This window comes from Colius striatus, chromosome 18 (assembly GCF_028858725.1).
Source record: "Colius striatus isolate bColStr4 chromosome 18, bColStr4.1.hap1, whole genome shotgun sequence".
Lineage (NCBI taxonomy): Eukaryota > Metazoa > Chordata > Aves > Coliiformes > Coliidae > Colius > Colius striatus.
The window spans coordinates 7,052,809-7,076,066 of NC_084776.1; the positions used below are offsets into that span (position 1 = coordinate 7,052,809).

The 23,258-nt window shown below is 45.1% G+C and overlaps 1 protein-coding gene across 5 annotated transcripts in view; it reads left to right on the forward strand.

Annotated features, from left to right (window-relative positions):
* TMEM94 (transmembrane protein 94) overlaps positions 1–23,258 on the forward strand; it is a 49,973-nt gene that overhangs the window by 22,403 nt on the left and 4,312 nt on the right. For 2 of the 5 annotated variants that reach the window (XM_062011001.1, XM_062011003.1), the window contains 22 exons: positions 596–698; positions 1,010–1,096; positions 1,598–1,714; positions 5,178–5,234; positions 7,035–7,139; positions 7,695–7,859; positions 8,098–8,307; positions 8,474–8,789; positions 9,545–9,718; positions 12,944–13,046; positions 14,253–14,470; positions 15,597–15,778; positions 15,972–16,110; positions 16,911–17,026; positions 17,896–17,995; positions 19,324–19,432; positions 19,896–20,085; positions 20,640–20,717; positions 21,063–21,148; positions 21,706–21,787; positions 22,098–22,252; positions 22,551–22,645. In XM_062011001.1, the coding sequence (XP_061866985.1) occupies positions 596–698; positions 1,010–1,096; positions 1,598–1,714; positions 5,178–5,234; positions 7,035–7,139; positions 7,695–7,859; positions 8,098–8,307; positions 8,474–8,789; positions 9,545–9,718; positions 12,944–13,046; positions 14,253–14,470; positions 15,597–15,778; positions 15,972–16,110; positions 16,911–17,026; positions 17,896–17,995; positions 19,324–19,432; positions 19,896–20,085; positions 20,640–20,717; positions 21,063–21,148; positions 21,706–21,787; positions 22,098–22,252; positions 22,551–22,645 (2,987 nt within the window). Of the gene's footprint in view, positions 1–595; positions 699–1,009; positions 1,097–1,597; positions 1,715–5,177; positions 5,235–7,034; positions 7,140–7,694; positions 7,860–8,097; positions 8,308–8,473; positions 8,790–9,544; positions 9,719–12,943; positions 13,047–14,252; positions 14,471–15,596; positions 15,779–15,971; positions 16,111–16,910; positions 17,027–17,895; positions 17,996–19,323; positions 19,433–19,895; positions 20,086–20,639; positions 20,718–21,062; positions 21,149–21,705; positions 21,788–22,013; positions 22,253–22,550; positions 22,646–23,258 lie in introns of those variants that run through there. The other 3 variants (XM_062011002.1, XM_062011005.1, XM_062011004.1) reach the window with 3 other exon arrangements.

Below are 23,258 nucleotides of genomic sequence, written 5' to 3' on the forward strand. Positions count from 1 at the left end.
ATGCCTGCACAGCTTGTCTGTGTCCTTGCTGCTGCCTTGTGTCAGCTAACAATGAGACCTGTCCAGGACCAGGATTTTCAAGTGCACTGTACTGTGTCAATGCTGTGTTTCTTACTGTCTTCAGTTGTCCTTGACTGGTTGGTTAGCACCTAAAACCACTATACTAAGTATTACTCTCTATTACATCTAATCCCATCCCAACTAAAATTAAACAACACAGGGAGGTCACAAATTTGGACTTGATGATCTTAAAGGTCTCTTTTCGACCAAAATGATTCTATGATTGCATGCATTTGATGTAAGCAGTGATGTGACACCCTTTGGTCAGTTGGAGATGAAATGCCTGCTGGAGTTTCAGTACACACTGGGGTGATGGAGCCTTCCTGTTCAGTGGGTGAGGAGACAACAGCACTGCAAATTTACCATGGCAAGTGCAACACTGTTACCGTGGAACTTGGCTTCTCTTTTGAAGGTCATCCCTCATAGCTGGGATGAACAGTGTTCCAATCAGGTCTGCTAGGTGGATTATAGCTGAAGAAAGTGCAGGGTTAGGGTCTTGGTTGCTGAAATCTCAAGCTGGTTTCTGTTTTTTTAGGTGGTGTCTGGAAATGGCTTTGTCACGTCCTGTGACAGCCCTGGATAATGAGAGATTCACTGTACAGTCAGTGATGCTGAAATACGCTGTCCCTGTTGTACTGGTAAGTCTCATTTCAGGCCTTTGTTGTTGAATATAGCCATATTTTATCAATACAAGTAAGAATTTGCAGCCATCAACAGGAAGTTGTGGCCAGGCCCTAACTCATGCAGCTGACTCTGTGTGTACCTTGGGCAATTCAGAGAACAAAGATGCTGAGCCATCTAGCAGTGAGAGTGGAGAGAGGAACTGCATCAGCAGACTACGTGTATCTTCTCGGTTTTCCCAGGGATGAGAATATTACAAGGCAGTGAAAACTCCTTCCCTAAAAGTACTAGCAGTTAGCTGACAGTGTCATCTCTGCTTGACTTGCAGGCTGGCTTCCTGATCACCAATGCTGTGCGCTTCATTTTCAAAGCTCCTGGCATTGCTTCTTGGCAGTACACTCTTCTTCAGCTACAGGTAAAGGAGAGGTTTGAGCTTCACTACACCTCCTCCCCAGAGCACCACTGAGGCTGATTCCCTCCCTCAGCCATTTGCTTCATCCTGTGACAGTATCCTGTGCATGCCTTTGTGCATGCTGGATCCAGGACCTCTCAGTGGAGCAGGACAACAGCTCTACCCTGGCTGTTGGTCCTACACTGCCCTTTCTGTTGTTTGCTCTCTCTCACTTGCCATGTATTTTTATATATATGGTATCCTTTGCCTTTAAACTTGTAATTACAAGTTTATGCCAAATTCAGCAGGAAAAACAGCTGCAAGTTGATGTAATTTATTCATAACAAACCCTTAAGGGTGGATGTGTGTCTCTCCTATGCCTCTCCCTGTGTTGCACTGCTTCCAGTGCAAGCAGTCTCCTTCCATCCTGACACTGCCATTCTCTCACTGTGGTGGAAAAGATGTCATGTGAGAGGTCTGACTTGTTGTCTCCGTGCTTGCTGGTGATTACAGTTGTGTTTTCAGGTGAATGGTGTCCTACCCATCCTTCCATTGCTCTTTCCTGTCCTATGGGTTCTTGCTACAGCCTTTGGAGAAGCCAGAGTCTTGGCCCAGATGAGCAAGGCCTCATCCACCTCACTGGTAGGTATCTCTCCACATCAAAGCATTGCTGAGAAAAGGGCAGGAGGTGAGAAGGACTCTCTGAGTGAATTCAGCAGATGTGTCTACATAATGATAAAAGCTTGTTGGATCTTTGGTTGTCCCAGCTATGTCCTCTCCCTGGAGCACAGTGTGACTTCTTCTTAAACAGATGGTTTAATTTTTTCAACCTATCTACAGATATCCCAGGGTGATAGGAAGCTCCAGTGATTCCATAAATCTGTTCAGGGCATATGGTTCAGCTACATAGAATGTGTCAGAGGAGTTAACATGGAAATAAATGTCTTGTGGTGGCTCTAAGGAGGGAACATTTAGTCCCTGAGAAGGAATGGGAGATACATGAGAGTCTCTGCAATCACTTGTTTTAATGTTTGGCTGAGGCTCTGGGACTTTGCTTGCAGGTATGGCCTCTGCAGTGGATCAGAGAGTAAGAGGAATTTCTGGTGGTTGTGCTGGTTTGGGGAGTGGAATTTGGTCATCTGATGGGTGTGTTATCCTGAGCTGGATGCACTGATGGGTGTCTTGTTCTGTCCTGCTGGCAGTGTTGGTGAGATGCACTGTGCTATGTTTGCCTTCTGTGCTGACTTCTGTTATGCCTCTACTTGGACAGACTTTCTCTCTCCCTCTTGTCCTTCCTTGACCCCTGTGGTCCTGAGTCTGTGTTTTCTGTTCCCTAAGGGTTGTACATGACTAGGCTGCCTGTGTCCTGAGAGGGAGAACACGTTACCTCCCTCAGTGGCTTCTGCACCTTTACCATCTCTTTTCAGTGTTTTCTCCACTTTACCTTTCCCACTCATTCTCAGCATCACTGGTTTCTGTCTTTGCAACCTTCCTCTTTCCCTTCACAACCTTCTATTTGGCTGGGAAAAGCTAGAGCTCCTTGGCTTCCCTGCTTCATCATTCTCCACATGCTCATTTGCTCTATCACTCATACTTGCACCTTCCTTGTGTTCTTTCCTGTCTTCTCCTTTTTCTTGTCCAGGCAACTCACTCTGTCCAGCCAGCTCTTTCTGTGACATCTCAAACATGATCCTTCATCCTTGCTGCTGCAGAACAACCATTGTGATGTGTCCTGGTCATTCTCCCCTTTGACTAGGGCAGTCTTCTCTTGGCCTCTCTATTTCACTCCTTCCTTCTCTCTGTTCAAAATGTAGCAGGTAAGACCCTCTTGTTGCCAATCACTTGGTCTGTTTGACTCTCTTCTCCACCTTCTGCCCTCTGTCATTGTGTTCAAGCTGTTTGATTCCCAGTTTTTCAAGGTCATATGTGACCCTTGTGTCTGGTTAGTCAGACATAAACCAGAGGACCCCCCAAACAAGCTTGTGCCTCAAGTTTTATTACTGCAGTTGGAGAACAGCAGCATTCCTTTTAGAAAGGAATTTGAAGTTAGTTTCAAAACATTTGTACTGCCTTTGATGGGTTGTCTCAGTAATTATTTACCTTCACTGCTAAAAATGGGCATTCTGTGTTAGTGGGAATTTTTGTAGTATTTGATTTCCAGCCCTTGGAACATTTACATCTTTTGTCTCCTACATTTAAGAGCACATCAGTCAAATCTCTGGTCTATTGTAGCTACACACATTCCCTTTTACCATCTCTGTGGATAAGTAAACAGTTTAAGCACCTTGAATCACTATAAGCATATTTTCCACCCTCTAATCTTTCTCTTGGCTTTCCTCTTGGCTTTCTCCAATGCTTCAGGGTCACTGTAGAATTATGGATCTCCAAAGCCCACAAAATATTCCAGTAACAATTGTGCTTGTGCTAAAATTCAGACTAATTTGGACTTTATGTTCCCTTGTTAGTGCAACAATGGTTCATATTAGATCTTTTAGCCACTGCTTTAAATGGCCAGGCTTTGTTCAACTGATAATGTACAGAGTTACTGCTTTCTAAGATGGGGTCCTCATCCTGTATTTAATGTGTTTAATGCATTTAATGTATTTAATATGGGCCCTACATCTCCAGTATTACTCTAGTTTTTGGTTAGAAAACCAATCAAACATTCTCTATCAAGTCAAGGTACCAAGTTGTCTGTGTCAAAAGCATTGCTTTTATCAGTCAGATTTGTCAACAAAGATACCACTACAGTTTGGTGAAATTTGTTACTCATATACTTGTGGTGTTTGGCACTGGTTGTATTATTCCACTTCTTTTAATTGAGTCTCATGTTAGCTCCTCTGTTATTCTGTCTGAAATCAAAGTCTGTCTGGGGTCCTGTGGTTATTTGACTTGTTCTCCTTACTGTTTTTAGGCATTGGCAACACATTAGCTTTCTTCCATTGCACTGGGACTTAAACCATGCATCAAGCCTCGTGCAAAATCAGCAGTAACAGTCAGAAAGTTGTCCAGACCTGCTAATTTAAACATATTTATTTTCAGTAGCTAGTGTTAGAATGGAAAATATTGCATAGCTGTCATATGGTATGATTATATCACTGAATAAGGAACAGCAATATTTATTTTAACACTTCTGCCTTGCCTGCAATATCATTTGCAATTTCACTGTCTTCAACAAGCAGTGGACTGGTTTTAATTTACCTACTGCTATACCTTCTCTTATTTCTTTTATGGCTTTTTACTTCTGTTCTCAGTTCCACTCAAAACTGGATGGTTTTGTTTTTACTGTGGGATTGTTGCTCTTTACATTTTGAATAAAATATTGTTAAATAGTTCCTAATTCTCTTTCACAGTTTTCAGTTTAAATGATTTCTGAAAGGTCTGTCTGGGCTTTTTTTCAGCTTTCTTAAAGGGATCCTTTTTAAAATGCCAGATCCATGCATTGTTATTTGGGGTGTTGTTTTATTTACACACAAATGTAATTGCCATATTCACTTAGGAACATACTTCAGTTTCAACTATTTTTCTAAGTTTCATCTCCTGTGGAATTCCTTTGTGCTGAATCCCCAAATTTGGACTTAGTGAATGTCTCAGTGTCATTCCAAGAGCCCCATGCTAGTGCCCTGCTAATATTTCTTTTTATTTCCTATCCACATCCCATTTGTGTCACCTCATTCCTCCATGTCCACTGTATTCCAGGCACCTGCTTTTAAAACCACTCTTAAAGCTCCCTTCATTTAACTGACCCATATAGTTTAAAAACAGACCAATCAGCAGTCCTGGCTCTTTCTATCTAAAAATAACCACCCAGAAAGAACCTCCTCTGGGTCTACTTGCTATTATTTTCTCTGTAGACATTTAGGTAATGACTGTGTTGTTCTATGATCTACAGCACCAAGCACTTTGTGCCTCACAAGTGTATAAAGACATAGTTCATTAAAGACTTAATTGTTTTGATGAATTATTAGTCTGCCTTGGTACAGTGATTCCTACAGAGCAGGACTCCTGCTTTCTTCTCTCTGAAGGCACAGTGTTTAGGGAAGGATGTTCCTCATGACACATTTCTGAGCATGATTATAGTAACTGGTCTCTTCTCTTGCTGCAGCTTGCTAAATTTTCAGAGGACACTCTCAGCAGCTACACAGAGATGGTATCTTCTCAGGTACTATTATTATGTATTGTTTTCTTCCATCTTCACTGCAGAACTTCATGATATCCTTTCCCTTCCTCTCTGATCTACTGCTTGTTCCTAGACCCTTTTTATTTGTGTCAGTCATCCATTGTTATCCATTTGCTGCTCTAGTTTGCTGTGCATGCAAGTTGCATGTCTTTCCCTTACACCTTCTCATGTAAATGCTACTCTGCTGACCAGAGGTGGAAGTGACTTTGGTATTGCAGATCATTTGGAATCAACCTTTTCTGTCCTGAAGAAAATACTTCTTTTAAATCCTCCTATTCCAGGAGTAATAGAAACTTTTTATAGCACATGTCAGAAGGAAGGGAGCTATTTTGCTTGTACCAGAAAAACCTCCTTCTTCAAGGCAAAACTAAAGAGCAGAGGGGATGTTGGTCAGCACCAAGACCAAATGTGAAGAGGGCTTCTTAAAAGTCTGGTCCTTCTTCATAGCCTCCTTAAGAAGCTTAAGCACATTACTCGTGCTTTCGAAGCTGGGGCAAATAAACCTCCAGAAGGTCTTTTTATGGGGGACAAACTGCATCTGCCACTATAAATTGCATCATCCAGATTAAATGGGTGGGTGGAGGAAATACACTTGTGTCTGATCTGGCATTAAGATTCCCCTTTCCATAAGGAGGCAGATGAACTCCAGGAGTGACTAAAAATCCCTGGCTATTACAAGAATCAATTCATATCTCCTTGCTCCAAGCCACACAGAGGAATGCACGTGGATGCACACATGCACACCTCCTTTGCTGAGTATTGTATTGTCTTTCTGTGACAGGTCATCATTTAGCTGAGGGTTTTTTTCTGGTGTTAAGTGGGAGTGATTTGAGCTGACCTTCACTGAAATGATCTATTTCTTCTTTTGTATATATGTAACATTTTTGCTTAAGAGAAACTGGTTTAAAGAAGAGCTTTTAATTTTTTTCCTGTCCATAGCTCATGGTTGTTTCCCACATGAGCCCATGGCTGTGCTGACCCTTAGATGTAAGGAACCTGATCTAAGAAGCTTTGGGGAAGTACTCTGCAGTGACAGTGGTCCAGAACAACAGCTAAAAAGCAGTAAAAAAAACTGTAATGCAAACCTGGTTTTGCTGGCTTTAGAAGTGCATAGAGAAAACACAGAGCTCTGGTGCTTGGATGGATTGCTGCCATCCAGGCTCCCTCTGAAACAGTTTGTGTGGGGGATGAAGGATGCCAACTCAACCTTCTAATTTTGCAAAATCTCTCCTTCTTTCAGTTTACTACCATATTGATTACAATTATTTGTTATGATGGAATAGTCAGGGCACCTTGGCTTTATTTCCAGCATTTTCCCCACGTCAATAAGTAACCCTGAGCAAGTCACCACGTCACAGTGACTCCATGTACTCGATTTGCAGCATGGTGATCATAAGCTTAAGCCCTCAAACTATAATGCAAGGGAATGAGAGTTACTTAGGAAAAAATACTAAAAGGTAACAGCTAGTTCACCCCAAATGAAGTTGCTTTGGAATTCTTTCTAGTGTTTTTGGATAGACAAAGGTAGTTTCAGTGAGCTCTCAACTCAACAATCAGACTGTCTGTTAGTGTCCTCTGGAAAGGGGAAGAAACACCTTTCCCTTGAGAACATCAGCATTGTATCAGTTAGCAGGTTCCCACGAAGACTGATGTTTATCTTACAGTGTATCACTGTGTTGAATCTGAAAGCAGGTAATGTCATCCTCCCTTTTTTCCTTCTCTCCCCTTATCTTTCACTGAACGAGTCTTTAATTGGCTGATGTCCTCTGCTTCCCTGGGCAGGAAATGATACGCTGTATCTGGAGCCACTTCCTCTGTGTTTTAAAGGGCAAATCCCCAACTCTGAGCTTCACCTCCAGCTTGCTCCATAGTCTGGGATCTGTCACTGTGAGTATTTCTGGGTGGTCGGAAGGAGGAGCCCTGTTGTCCATCCCTGAGCACAGGCTGTTAGCCATCAGTTCACTGCACTAGAATTAGAAACCCTTCAGGCACCTGTCATTGTAGAAGAGTTTATAACTGACTTGTCTTGTCCAGGCAGCACATTTGCAGGCTAAAACAATGGTTACAGATACTCTGTGGCATCTAACAGGATGTGTATATTTTCCAGCTCTGGGTTGCATAACCCTCTTGATTCCTGTTTAAGAAGCAGCTGGTTTGAGTCCCAGTAAGGTACCAGCTGGTGAAACACATTGATTAGTTGCTTCCTTTCTATGGACCTCATGCCTAGTTTTGCAATACCCTGAGATAAAACTGGTGTTAAATAACCCATCAATCCTGCTAGAGCAAGGAATTCTCAGATTTCTTGGGAGATTCTTAGACAGAATGTTGGCAGAGAGACTTATCTATCCTCCCATGGGTTTATTAAACTCACAATATTTACAACTGTGCATGAACACCGAGACATGTTTTCACTGAGATTTTCCTTTCTTGTGGATGTTCTAGGTGCTCTGCTGTGTAGACAAGCAGGGAATTCTTTCCTGGCCAAACCCCAGCCCAGAGACTGTTCTATTCTTCAGTGGGAAGGTGGAACCACCTCATGATAGCCATGAAGATCTGACTGATGAGCTCTCTACACGTTCCTTCTGCCATCCTGAGATGGAAGATGAGGTGAGTGATACATAATCCATAATGTAATACATAGTCTCTAAACATAGTTTGACTGACATGCACAATATGGGGCGCTTTGTGTGTAGAGAAGTCCTGTGCCATAATTCTTTGCTTAAAAGATAAAGCAGCAGCAAAGATGAGTTCCTCTTCTCCAGGAGTCCTAAAGAAGAATGTGAATCAGTAGCAGCTTGTGTTCAACCACTGAACCAGCTCTGTTTGTTTTCTTGGTCTCTTGTAGCCCCATGAAAGAGATGCTTTGCTCTCTGGCTCCCTGGCAGACACGGTCCATGTGGCCAATGAGCAAGAGAGGAATAATTGGTCCAGTGACCCTCCAAAGGCTCCTGATGCCCATGCCCACCGAAAGCCAAACAGCAGAAGCAAGCATCCCTCTGGGTCCAATGTGAGTTTTAGCAAGGACACAGAGGGTGGAGAGGAGGAACATACTCAGGTAAGACATGCTGAAGAGGCACACAAAGAGTCTTTTGTGATGCTATAAGACAGACTTAAACCTGTAGAATCTCCCCTCCTGGGAATTTATTTGGGATCCCTGTGGGATTCTAGACTGAAGTTGCATTCAGTGTAACCAACTAGAATTTCCTTATGTGTTGGACCAGATCCTTGGTGACAGTGAGGTGTTGGCTTGTGAGGCTGAAGACTTTGTGTGTGACTACCACCTTGAGATGCTTAGCCTGTCCCAAGACCAGCAGAACCCCTCCTGCATCCAGTTTGATGACTCCAACTGGCACATGCACTTGAATTCCCTCAAGCCTCTGGGCCTGAATGTACTGCTCAACCTCTGCAACGCCAGTGTGACAGAACGTCTGTGCCGTTTCTCTGACCATCTCTGCAACATCGCCCTCCAGGAAACTCACAACGCTGTGCTGCCTGTCCATGTGCCCTGGGGCCTCTGCGAGCTTGCCAGGCTAATAGGTAAGGAGAAGTTGGATGAGCAGACACAGAGAAATCAGAGCTGTCAATGGACACTTAGTCCTTAGAGAGCATGAGAAAAATATTCCCCCAGTCCTCATTGCTGAGGAGGTGGAATTGGAGAGCTGACTCTGTTGTTGTTCAGTTGCCAAAAGAGTCTATTAAAGAGATTGCTTTTGGCAAGTTCTGACACTGTAGACACTATCAAAGGAACAAATGTCATCAGGGATACTTCCAGCCAGCCCTGGCTAGGCTTGATCTTCCTCTGGCTCAAGTCTGCCAATCTCATTAGACAAAGAATGCCTGCTAATGGACAGATAGCTGCTCTGTCTTTACTGCAGTACTTTACCAGGAGCTTGGGTATAGATGATGTGAAATACCTCAGCTTGTTTGATAGATGGGAATACTGAGGCATAGGGGAGATAAGAGGTTAGAGATGACACTAGAACTGTCACCTAGACAACTAGAACTAGAAGCTCTTGAACTCACTTCTGTGCCTGTTTTCAATGTCACAATTCCTCTCTTCAAAGATCCAGAAGCATGAAAGCTGGAATTGCTAACAACATCTATTCCTTCTGAACGTTTTTTGTCATAGATCTTGAGCCATCTTGATGCAGATGCACAGTGAGCACAGTTACCCACCTATTGCTGTGGAGATGTCAGTGCAGGCAAAATGTGTGGCACGGAAGCAGGAGAGAGGACCTTTGTTTTGCTTTGCTTAGAGCCTGATTCTTCTTCTCCTTGTGTTCACATTTCAGGTTTCACACCAGGTGCTAAAGACCTTTTCAAGCAGGAGAACTATTTGGCCTTATACCGCTTGCCAAGTGATGAGATGGTTAAGGAAACAATCCTAGGGAAGCTTTCATCCATCACCAAGAGGAGACCACCCCTGAGCCACATGATTAACCTTTTTGTGAAGGACACCACTACCAGTAAGGCTGTCCCTTTCTTTAGGCATCCACTTGGTTGGGAAGATCTTTTCTACAGAGAACCTGGAAAATGTCAGACTGGAATAGTCTGGAGTCCCTGTGGGGTCATAGTCCTGTATCTAATACAGATACACTCCACAAACCTTAGTGATCAATGCTGTGGCCTACTGAGGCAGGGAATTCTTCACAGCTCTGTTTCACTCCAGGATCATAAATATATATAATTTTAAACTAGCTTAGATAGCACATAATAAAGCTGTTTTCTGGCACCAAATTGTAGTGCAGAGCAAGCTGGGGGTTTTATTGGGTTTTGACTAGACTTCATTAGGAAACTGATACTGCACAGGGTTGAACATTGCTCAGAGTTTTAGCTAATGATGCTCATCCTGATAGCCCAAATAATAAATCCTTGTCTTTGTGAGTTGCCTAGTATATGACATTGCATAGTCTACTTCTATATTGCATGCTAATAAGAAATCACAGAAATTCCATGCAAACTCATAGTGACCATGAATACCACACCTGAAGCCAAGATGACTCCTCTACTCCTTCCTGCTCTCATAGGAATGGGCTAGGATGGGAAGGACATACAGCAGGCCATTGTGAGGTTGTAAAGCACCTCAGCAAGATTTAACAGCTTGCTTGTTAAATCTTGCTCTTAGTCTCTTCATAATACCTTAAATTGACTGAACTTGGCTCTCTGGAGTTGGCATATGTTCAATATTGCATCTGAAACGTGATTATTATGCTGGCCAGAGATGTACCAGGTAAAGGCTTTTCTCTTGCCCAATTCTTAATTTTTTATCTTAATTTGGGGGTGAGATTTTTCGTCTGTCTTGATTGCTGCTGTCTTGCCTTCATGAGCAAGGTTTTTTGTGATGCTGAGATTCTTAGTGTAGGGGAAAAAAACCCTTCAATGTTGCCTCATTTCAACTCCTTATCCTCATTTTTAAATGGTTTAGTTTAGCGACTGGAGCTCAGACAAACACATGTGTGACCTGGATTATGCTGTCTGGGGTAAATTCTGAGAGCAATTTTTGCCAATGGGGTTAGTTAACTGTTAGAACAACTCTCATGTGATAGTCTTGTCTCTTGAAACTTTCTAAAGGGTGTACAACCAGAAATAATGGATTATGTAGATAATTTGGGGTTAATTGGGATAAATTGGCTCTGTTTATGCAGAAGAGTCAGACCAGGTGATCCTAACTAACCTCTCCTGATATTTGTGAATAAATCTTTGAATCTCCCCACTCCCATGACATGCTGGAGTCAAAGGGAGCTGCATAATAAATTCTGCAGCTGCAGCAGAAAGAGGAGGTAGCTTATCAGTGTGTCCCTTGCTATTCCTTTCAAATACGTGTCTCGCCATCTGGCAGCGTTCATCCAAAATCCACGGCAACCACATGGAAATGTGGGGCTCACCTGCACCTTCAGGGGGCTAAAATGGTTTGACACTATCTCTTGTCTTCCTTTACTATAGCTTCACTCTTTGATTCCTTTTGCTCTGTCTCACTGGCTCAGCTGTAGCAACGTGGTTCTTCCTAACGAGTCCCAGCAGTCATGAATGGCTAGTCATACTCCCTGTCCTATTCATTAGTTTTCTCCCTTGTGCCAGAGAAATCCTGGCCTTCAAGTCTGTGATTTAGGAAGGGAAAAGGCTGAGCTCACTTTACTGGCAATGACAACTGAATGAACTCCTTCCAGTTTATGCTGTCAGTGTCATTTACCCCTTAGAAAGATTGCTGTGAGGGATGCTGATGATTTTGAATGGGACATAGCTTGTGATTGTTGTTGGGCATGAAGGCAGCTATGTGTCCACGTGTGTGGTCATCTCCAAGCTCTTTCTCTGTGGCCAGGGCACAGGTTTTGCATGAAACAATAAACATCTCTTGTTCTACCTTCCCTAGCAAGGACTATCTGACTGTAGGAGCAAGGTGGGAAGGATTAGGTGTTTATACAATGAAATTAACCAGAGCTCTGCACAAGTGCTCCTTTGTGTCCCTGAGACAGGCTCCTTCTTTCACACACAGCTCCTATTCGTTTTGGAGGCTTGCTATGCTGATAAACTTGGCGTGTGATGACTATTTATAGCAGAAAGCAGAGAGCTGCTATGTTTTGGAAAATCCTCCAGTGTTCCTGAAGGTCCCTGGCTGGTTTGTGCAAGTGAATATTCTTGGCTTTTGATTTCATCAGCTAGTGTGAGCATTTGCAGTCAGCAACAATGCCTGCAAGAAGCCTTTGGGCTCATTTTTCTTGGCAGTGATGTTTTTTTCATTAGATCAGCTTTGAAGCTGTTGGGGGCAAAGTTGCAGAGCAGCTGGAGGAGGGAACCCAGACAGGGAAGTCAACGTGCATGCAATGTTAATCTATCTCTGCAAGTGAAAGGCAGAAGGAAGCATGGAGGAGGAGGCAGGGGAGGAAGCCTGGTGTCCTTTAACTTGTGTCCTGTGCCTGGGACCTGCATCAGACAACTGATACCACACACCTCAGAGATACACTTTTTTAACACCTTTGTCTTAGGGAAGATTTTAAGTCTGTGTTGAAAAGCAGTGAAAGAAAAACACCAGGGCAGGCTCTGTTGTCCATTGATTTTCAGTTCTTCCCTGATCACAACATCAGTTACTTTTTTAGAGTCTGTTAAGTTGAACTTTTGACCCAAGCTGATTCAACACTTTCTCAGGACCCTTTGTGAAACAGGCTGCTATCTAATGGGTCACACTGTTAAGTCTGCTACTTGAATGGAAGGAATTCAAGAATAGCTCTTTCCCTTTAGATCTATGCCTGGCCTGAAATGGAATGCACTTTCCAGTGTAGGCAGATTTTGATCCCCATGTGCTCCTCACCACTGCTTGTACTCTCATGAGAAGAGGGACACAGGAGTATTTTTTTTCTGCTCTGTTGGATACAGGAACAAGATATTATCCCATCTTATGCAGGAGCAGGATTGTTACATAGTGTAAGGAATAGGAACTATGTGGCTCACATTTTATCACAGCCTTGTTTGAACTCACAGTTAGACAAATAGCAGCTGAATACATATCATCCTGCTTTGAATAATTTCTTGATGGAGACTGAAGGCTTTCAACAGAGGGGGAGGGAATATATGGAATGCATCAGAGCACTTTATGGGAACACTCACTTTTAACAAATGAGGGAGTGGATGGTTTGACATCCCATTTGTGGGAGCCTGTACCTGTGATGCTGACCCACTGTTCTCCTGCACTTCAGGCACTGAGCAGATGTTTTCTCATGGGACAGCTGACATCATCCTGGAGGCCTGCACAGACTTCTGGGATGGTACTGATATCTACCCCCTCTCTGGCTCTGACAGGTGGGTAACTGTCATTTGGTGCATTCAGGAGCTACAGATAATTGCAGAGGGAACCTGGTCACCGTTAAAATTCCCCTTCCTGGCACTTGTTAAGCTATTTAATAGAAGCTTCAAGCAGGTTATAAACATTAGCTGTCTCTGCTTATACTTAATTTTTGTAATTAAAGCAATGCAAGAGGTTAGATAGCAACAACCAGTCTGTTGGACTGTAAGACTAAGCTACTTCTTATTGTATCTACTTACATGTTAGCCTCTTACAAGTGGACTTTTAAGTGGACTCTGACTGTACTGTGTAGCACATGGAATAATTCACTGTGAGTTATAATTGGATCATATGCTGGCTGGTGGCAGAGAATTTTTGTTGTTGTTCAAGACAAATGCCTTTCCTTGAAACCAATCCACCACAATGTATCACACCCTTTTGTTCCTGCTGCAATGTCTGACAGGGTCCCTTGTGTTCTCATCTAGAGGCTAAGTTTCTGTTCCTGCTAGTGAAGCAGACCATGAATGTTTAATTTCATTGACTAGCAGCACATTGTTCTTCTGTTTATCCTCAGGAGTAAGAAAACTCCCACTGGTCATTTTTAGAACATTTTTCATCTCAGAAGCCAATGAAAAATCCCATGTGTAGTTTAATCTGTTACCTTGTGAGCTCAACAGAAAGAAGGAACTTTACACTATTCCATTGACTGGATTTTGACTAAGTGGAGACTTCACATACAGCTTCTGGACCCAGTCTCTGAAAGGGGACAGGGGAAAAGTCTGTTTCTGTAACTCTCTCTGCCATAGATACTATTGTCAGAGTCATCAAGTTCCTTCCTTGGTGTTTATCTCCCTATAGATAAATTCTCTCTGATGAATTTAAGCTTCTGTTGTTGTACAGTGAGCTTCCTTGGAGTCATCTGGCAGCCATACAGAGCATATTAATAAGTGTATTCAAAGAGTACTGTGTTCATACTCATCAATCTGCCTGATGAGCAAAGAGGAACGTTCCCCACAGTCCCTGTCGGAATGTTTTTATTGCCCTGTAGAGCCTGCGACTTAGAGAACATAAGGAAAGGCTTTTTCAGAGTCTCTGACCACCCCTCCTGGAATACATCCTTCCAAATACCCAACTGATGATTTCTACAATGAACTGCAGTGTACATTGTCAGAAATGCAGCCCACTTCTGCTGACTTTGTATGGTTTTTGTCTTTTCCACATAGGAAGAAGGTGTTAGATTTCTACCAGAGAGCCTGTCTCTCAGGATACTGCTCTGCCTTTGCATACAAGCCAATGCATTGTGCCTTGTCATCCCAGCTCAATGGCAAGTGCATAGAACTGGTGCAGGTCCCTGGACAGAGTGCTATCTTCACGTGCTGTGATCTCCCTGGGACAACCCCCATCAAACAGAGCAGTCGGAGGAATAGCTGGAGCTCAGATGGTACGTGTCTTCTGTGCTGTCTTCAGTAAGGCCCTTTGCTGGGCCAGGTGCTTGCTTTCTGATCAGCTTAGGGCTGTAAGAACATTGTTATTCAGTGTAACAGATGGGATTTGAGAACTAAGGCTTTCTGAAGTAGATGTGTTTCCAGAGGAAGCAGTGGTGTAGCAGCTGGTAGGTGTGTTTCTAGTTAAATTGTGGAATCTTGCAGAGGAATTCTACTTTTGGGAAGTCTGCTTCTCAAATCAGGCAACTGAGAGCCAACACTCCTGGGTTTGGTATTTGTCTGATTGTATGGACATCACCCAGGTTGGGTTTTTCAAAGGGATTAAATGTATGCTGATATGCAGCAAATCTCCCTTGATGGCTTTTGTTGCTGTGTTGAAGGAACTGATTCCTACTAGATCTAGGAACTGATCTCCTCCAGAACAGAAACTGAGAAATAAGCACATACCATTACATATCTCCAGGAGATTCCTTTGGAAAACCAGGCTTAACCTCCTTCTGCCTTGGACTCCCATTCTGTAAAATGTGAAGGGGGTTTCCAGCAGCTGTGAGACAGCTGGCACTGAGTGGTATCAAAAAACTTTTCAATCTCACCTGTGCCAAGCTTTGCAACTGTGTCAAACGTTTTATTACTTTGTTCCTCATGGTGCATCCAGCTCCCATTCACCAGGAGCTGATCTGATGATGGTGAAGGAACTCTGTCAAAGAGCCTTTGCAGGCTCTCCTTTGCATCAGTACTCTGATGCCTCAGCTAGACTCACCATGTTTAAGCACAGTATGGTGTGTTTGAGAGGGACATGTGAACATGATGCAGCATACATCCTTCAACTTTCTGCCCCAGTTCCTCGTGACTGATCCCTGTCTTCTGGTTTGTCTCTTTCCTTTCCATGCTCACTGTTTCACGCTTGTGTTCTTGGTCACATATGTGGGGATGTCCTGAAACTGCTTCTGTGACTGGGTATGCTGGGACACATGGATGTCTCTTCGTTCCTCCTGTGTGTACGTGTGGATCTGGGTATCTTTGGGTGTTATCTTGGTGGCCTCTCCCACCGTCTGTATTTTATCTGATGCACACGTGGCCCCTTGGTCTCAACGTGATTGCGTGTTGTTTGCATGCCTGAAGAAGGGATTGGGGAAGTGATGGAGAAGGAAGACTGTATCCAGGCTCTGAGTGGACAGATCTTCATGGGAATGGTCTCATCTCAGTATCAGGCCCGTCTTGACATTGTCCGCCTCATTGATGGATTGGTCAATGCCTGCATTCGTTTTGTCTACTTCTCCTTGGAGGATGAGCTCAAAAGCAAGGTAAGTTGTCTTTGCTGAACCCCGTGAACTTACATGTTCCCTAGTTGTCTGACTGAAGAGTTTAGCTCCAGTGCCATCTGAGGTTAATCTGATTCAGTTGGCTAATGGGTCCAGAAGGTGCCTGAGCTCCAATATGGTCAGCAACGCTCTGGCCTGGATAGTGACACTAAAATCTTTTTCTGCTCCCCTGCAGGTGTTTGCTGAGAAGATGGGTCTGGAGACTGGCTGGAATTGCCACATATCTTTAACACCTAATGGTGATGTGCCTGGCTCAGAGATCCCTCCCTCTAGCCCCAGTCATGCTGGCTCTCTGCATGATGACCTACATCAGGGTGAGAACTGTGCCTAAACCACTTTGAATGCCACGTGTTGCCTTGATGGTTCTTTTAAACCTGTTCATAAGTTCCTGTGTCCTCACCAGATACCTGATCCTTCAGAGCTTTGAGCACAAAAGTGGATGAGCCTGAGGTGTGAGGCCTTACATTTACAGCCTGTCTACCTAGTCAGTACTGCAGTTACAGAATCAGAATCTTAAGGATTGGAAGGGATTTTGAGAGATCATCCAGTGCAACACCCCTGCCAGAGCAGGGCCACCTAGAGTAGGTCACACAGGAACTTGTGCAGGTGGGTTTTGAATGTCCCCAGAGAAGGAGACTCAACAACCCATCTGAGCAGCCTGTTCCAGTGCCCTGTCACCCTCACAGTGAAGTCTGGAAACAAACATCTTTCTGTCACCAGCTACCATGATTTTACAACTGCTCTTTGGGGCTTTTGGTTCTTACTGAGGCCCTGGTCAAGATACTGAGAGTCTCTTACCTGTGCATTACTCTCTTCTTTCTTCAGGTGGGATTTCTTTACTCTCTTCTTCCCCTAGAAGAAAGAGAGCAGAACAGATAAACTGTCATGTCTCAAGAGCAGAAAATTAGGCTTACATATCTACCTCTGAGCAGATTAGTCATGTAAAAATACTGCATTTTAGATGACTGAGTGGGATCTAAGTGTTGCTAATCTAGAAAATCAGGCCTCACATTTCCTGCCTTCTGCAGTGCCACGTGAATGTACCATGTGGGTGGCACAGGGGTGGCAGAGGCAGGTTTGTGCTTATTGTTTATGCTGCTTCTCTCTGCTCCAGTTTCTCGAGATGATGTGGAGGGGCTTCTGCTGATGGAAGAGGAAGGGCACTCAGATCTGATCAGCTTTCAGCCAACAGACAGCGATATCCCCAGCTTCCTGGAGGACTGTAACAGGGTGAGGCTTCTTTCCCTACACACCTCGTGCTGTTGTCATGTCAGCAGTATCACCTCCTTACTCTGAGGAAATTCCTCTTTGAAGCAGATTGATTGGCTGGTTTGCCCTGGGACTCCTGATTTCTCCCACCCTCTTCCATCTTGGTATCAGGTGCCCAGGAATCTTGGGATTCTGCCAGTTAATCACTTCTGCTGACCAGGTCTTTTACTTTGGAGTTTAGGAATGAAGGTGGTGTAGCCTTGAGAGCAGCATCTCAGTCTGCCAAAGTCCCCTTCCCCTTTGCTGGACAGAGACCGGGCACATCCTCACCTTCCATGCACACAGAAAAATCTTTGTGTCTGCTCCAGCTGGGAGCCATGGCTGGTGTTGCCCAGTAGTCACAGTGCAGGACAAGCTGTTCCTGCCTCCCAGAGAACTCAGACATGCTCAGCAGAGATTACAGGAATATCAGAATTAGATGCAGATTCAAAGATAAACCCATTAAGCCTGGTTTCAAAAAGCAAGAACCTTTCCCTTGCTGTGTGATGATGTGGCTGCAATTGAAATAGATGTGGCTGCTGTGAGACAGCACATAGTCTCTGACTAAATTCTCCACACAGGTAAAAGGTCCTAAAAGTCCTTGAGCACAGGTTTATCATGCAGATCTTACAAAACCAGAAGGCAAGCACAGACAGCTTGGTGTGTCAGTGTGGAACTTTAGCAGAAGACTTTACACAGTCTTGGGAAAGCCAGCTTCTCTCTGCAGGGACATGAGTTTGTATCTGATCTTGAAGCTGCATAATTCTGGGAATCATTTCAGCAGTTCCCTCTGAAATGCTTATCCCCCCCACACACACTCCCTTGCTTAGTCACTGCTGTCTGTTTTTCAGGCCAAACTCCCACGGGGGATCCACCAGGTGAGACCTCACCTGCAGAACATAGACAACGTGCCTTTGCTGGTGCCCCTCTTCACAGACTGCACCCCAGAGAGTAAGTAGCACAGAGCCTGAGTCTCTGCTACTACTGCCCATGGGTACCTTCCTCATCCATTTGCTCTGGCTCATCTGGATGTAGACATGGGTGAAAGGAAGAGGGTACAGTCCAGAAATCTAGAAGGGCATTTTGTTATGAATGACCTTCTCTTGCTACCTGTGGGAAGCCAGGTGTTAGCTTCATTGTAATGCAGTTGTTCCCTAGCTACGGAATTGGGCTAAGAACCACTCCTTTCAATTTGCATTTGTAAGAGACACAAGAGCAAACATCCACAATGCTACTGCCTTCTATTAAATAGGCATTATCAGTGTGCTGGGAGACTTTGATCTCTGCTCCCAACCCTCTGCCTTATATAACTGGGAAATAACTTCCCAGAACAATTTTCCTCTGGCAGTTGCTGTTAACACCTTCTGCTGCTCTGCAGAGCTTTTGATTGCACAGATCAGAAAGGAAAATGTTAAGGGCCCAGTGCTCAACTGGCTGATACTTGTCCAGTCTACAGTGAAAGTGCTAATCATCATTCTGATTCACAGAGTGCTGGTGAGAGCCAGTTACAGTCCAATCTGCCTAAGCAGTCAGTGCCCAGTAGCTTTTCTCTCTTTTTGACAGAAGTGACAGTTCCTCACTTCATCTAATCCCAAAAATCTGCAAAGAGTGGGTTTGTTGGTTTCTAGAAAATTCATATACACACAGAGCCCCATGCAGAGGGCTATGGAAGAAAAACTGGATCAAACAGCAGCTTTGATTTAGAGGCCTTGGGAGGGTGTTGATAAAATTGATTGATGAAGGCTGGAGGTCGTGGCAGGAGTGCAGCAACAGGGGCTGGCTCTGAGCATGGCTAAACCTGGCATTGCTTTTGGAGTGCTATGTTATAGTCTCTCTGTTCCCTTAGACTTGCAACAGTAATGATGTGCTGCTGAGCAGAATCTAAAGTTGTGTATTTGGTTGGAGGTATTTAGGTTTATTTAGTTTCTGCTGTTTTCCAACAAGACCATTTGATGCTGAAGCCATCTGTGGTACACACCCAGGCTATACCCACAGCTCTGGTCTGAAAGGTGTGCTAGAGATGCAGATCTCTGGGTCACAGCACTACAAATTGCAACTCGGTTCCTGCAGGAAATAGTTACACAGGGCACTTAGACTGCAATTAATTAGCCATCTAATTGTGTGCTTTGATTTTGGATCTCACTCTACATGACTGATGGAGATGGGTTGGGGTAATTTTAAAAGGTCTGACTGTTCCTTACCCAGACTGCAGAGGGTGTGTGAAACATTGCATGTTTGTGTGTATAACACAGTCTATTTGTCCTTTTGTCCCTTTGCAGCCATGTGTGAGATGATCAAGATCATGCAGGAGTATGGGGAGGTGACTTGCTGTCTGGGAAGCTCTGCCAACCTTCGGAACAGCTGCCTCTTTCTGCAAAGTGACATCAGGTGGGGCAGGCTCCAGACTCCTCCACCTGCCTTTGCCTTGAGCTTAGCAAGCACCCAGCCATGGGTCACACCAGACCTGTGGATTGTGCAAGGGGGTGCTCATAATTGCTCTGTCCATTTGTCACCATAAGGGAGATTTGGATGACTACCTAGATCCCTTGATACAGGGATATTCTCTCCATCTTTGAAAGAAAGATGTTGCTCTTGCATGCTGAACTACTCATTGGGTGAAAAAGCCCCTCTGGATCAGCCAAATTGTTGATCTGGACCCACAAACCCAAATATGTTTGTTGTTTCTTGGGGAATAACTGAAAACCTAAGGAGACTGATCAGAGACTCATGTTGCAGCTCAGAACTTCTCTTACCAGTGAGACACAGCACAGCTTTGCAAGCTGGGTTGGAATGAAACAGTTTCTCTCTGGGATGAGGGCTTTCCCTTAATGCTCCTGTGTTGTCTTTGCAGTATAGCACTGGACCCTCTCTACCCATCTCGCTGCTCTTGGGAGACCTTTGGCTATGCCACCAGCACCACCATGACTCATGTCTCTGATGAGCTCACCCCGCTGCAGCTCTCAGGGCAACTCAACAGCCTGCCTTGCTCCATGTCCTTCCGCCAAGAGGAGAGTACCAGCATCATCAGGCTCATAGAGCAGGTAAGCCAGGCATGTCCCCTCTCTACCCCTCCCCCCTCTGCCTGTAGCTCACAAAGAACAAAGCCAGGAGCTCACATGAGCATTCTTGTGCCGTTGCCCATAGTAAGCTGCCAGCATTAGCTTTGTTCAAGTCTCCTGTCCTTTGTTCAGGAAGCACAACAGAGCTACTCTTCCTGCATGGCCTACCAGTCCAAGGTGTAAGGGATGGTCTGGGAATGATGCCTTGTGGCAACAGAACATGCATATCATTCAACTGGATAAAATATAAGCTTATGAGGACCTGTAGCCAGACAAAAAGAGTGCCAGGGAGAAACGTTACCCTAGAAAAGCCAGGAGGTTTAAATAAACTTACCCCTTGGCTAAATTCTGCCTTTCCTTCACAAGCTCTGCATCTAGGCAAGAGACCTTCTTTTGCTTACAAAGTGTCCAGATTCTCTCTCCCCTCCCACTTCCCCTGCAGGCCACATGTTCTGCCCTTGGTTGCCAATAATTGCTGTTGGCTGATAACTACTCCCATCACAGCAAGGGCTCTGAGGGCTTGTGCTTCCTTCCAGGCCAGGCACGCAACCTACGGGATCCGCAAGTGTTTCCTCTTCCTGCTGCAGTGCCAGCTGACCTTGGTTGTCATTCAGGTGAGTCCTGGCCTGGCTGGGGACAGCATTTAGGACAGGAGTGCTAGCATGGATATGAGTGGCTGCAGTGGAGCAGCCTTGTGAGAGAGGAAGGTGGCCTTCAGTCAGGTTTATACAGCACATGTAAACTGTGCTCTGACCCTGCCACAACATTTCTTTTCAAACCCTTTTTTCCTGGAGAAGAGCATCTCCTGCAGCACCTCCCCCAGCAGGCTGGGACATGTGGAGGGGCTATGCAGTGGCAGTTTAGTTAGCAGCTCATCCCAGTGTTTTGGGGAAGGACAGTGGATATCAAGACTGTCTTAGCACTGCTCACACTCTTCACTCTGGATTGTTCCTGTCCAGTTCCTCTCCTGCCTGGTGCAGCTGCCCCCCATCCTCAGTACCACGGACATTGTGTGGCTCTCCTGTTTCTGCTACCCCCTGCTCAGGTGAGTCTGTCAGAATGGAATCTCATGCCTCCCACCCACACCATGCACAGACCAGTGCCCCAGCCTCACAGTGTCCATGTTACAAGAAAGCTGGTATCACATACAGCATGCTCAAAAGGCTGCAAGGATCCTTCCAAGCACCTGCTTTGACAGTGTGCTTAGAAACACAGATAGGATCATTTGTGTACTGCTGTATTAGCCCTGAGTGCTGTCTAAGAGCTGCTGTTATCTTGGCTGGGACCTCTAGCTGAAAAATCATCTTCCAGTCTTGATACTGTTGCTGAAGTGTGATAGAGCATAGGCTGTCAGGCAGAGGCCAAGGTTCCATGGGTGGGTTTTTCACAAGCACACATTTGGAGGTCACCTCTCTCTCCATCTACACCTCCCATGAATGACAGCTTTTAACAGCACATGCTTAAGGCAGTGGCCAAACAAATGCCAATGGTCCAAGCAGTCTAAGGATGTTACTTAGGTTCAAATGTTAGACACAGACAAAAAAAGAGCAATAGTTTTGGTGCCTGAACTTGTTACCAAGAGACTAACTTACCTTTCTGCAGCATCTCACTCCTGGGCAAACCTCCCCACAGCTCCATCATGACCATGGCAACAGGAAAAAACTTGACTTCCATTCCTAAGAAGGTAAGTAGACATTCAGTTTACAATTGTTTATTTTCTACTTTGTCCCAGTGCTGAGGCATAGCTGAGGCCCTGTGCCTTCCCAGCTCGCCTGGTGAATTATCCATGGTGTGAGGTATGCAGGCCAAAAGCCTGGCAGGGACAGCAAGGGATTCCCTTAGCACCAGCATGCCCACAGGGCAGATCCACAGGACGGTGTCTCATCTCTTCTACGGCTTGTCTTTTGCAGCCATTGAGTCCCCGATGGTTCATGTGGGGGAGGTTGAGGCAGTGACATGCCCACATCATCCTCCTGCCTCTCCCTTATTCACAGACTCAGCACTACTTCCTGTTCTGCTTCCTCCTGAAATTCAGCCTGACCATCTGCTCCTGCCTCATCTGCTTTGGGTTCACACTGCATGAGTCCTGCAAAGGGGTGAACACTACCAGCCTCAATCTCACAGCCTGCTCCTCCATCATGCTGCACAGGTGAGGAACTGAGCCTGGCACACCCTGCAGGGCCTGTTGCTCTTGCCCTTCCCAGGTAGAACAGATTCCCCTCTAACAAGCTTCAGACTCTTGTGTGATCCAGCTCTAATGGCTATACAGAGGGCTGGCTGCTCTAGTTGTGTCTTTGCTCACTGTTGCTTCCTAGTTCTAGGACAGCCTGACTCCAGGCTCACACTTAGTTTCCTCAGCTATCAGAGGAGAATATGGCCCTGGTGGGAGCAGGTCAGGCAAAAAGTCCCTGCCATTAACTCCTTCCCTGTGTCCTCTCATTTACTAGCAATGCTGATGGTGCTCCTGACTGGTTTGGGACATTTTCCAATGCTCTTCTTGTAGCCCAGAAGCTCACAGCTGGCCTGATTGTTTTACATACAGGTAAGTCCCTATTCCCAGGCTTCAGTTCCCCACTCTGGGGGAAAATTTGCATCCTTTACCTCTTTCTTTGTCCCCTGTGCCAGAACACAAACTCCCTGGTAGAAAACAGATGCTGCAGTGCCCTCAGTACAGGCCTAAAGGCCTTTGTCTTACTATACATTGTCCTAACAGATTAAGGCTGTACATTCAGAGGTGACTCTGCTTCCTATCAACCTGGTGAAATACTGATTCCCTTCCAGACTTACCAGAAAAGCAGCATCCTTCTTTGCCATGGTGCAAATCATCTACCAGCACCCTGCAGCTCTCCAAAAGCATTCCTTCACTTGAAAGTCCTTATATGCCTGCTGCTGCCATTTTGTGAAGCACTCCATTTCCCTCCTCCAAGCAGCACTGGTGCAGCTGTGACTGCCCTGCACCTGGAACCCTTTTTAAACATTCTGGAGGAGCCTGTAGAGCCCAGCTCCTGACTGATCCCCATCACCCACACATGATTGCCTGGCAGAGTAGGTCCAGCTGCTCCCTAATCACCTTAAAGGGTCCCTGCTCCCTTTGCACCATGTCCTGTGGCGTTGTGCCTTAGTGCCAGGCAGAGCTTGATGTGTTGAGATGTGCA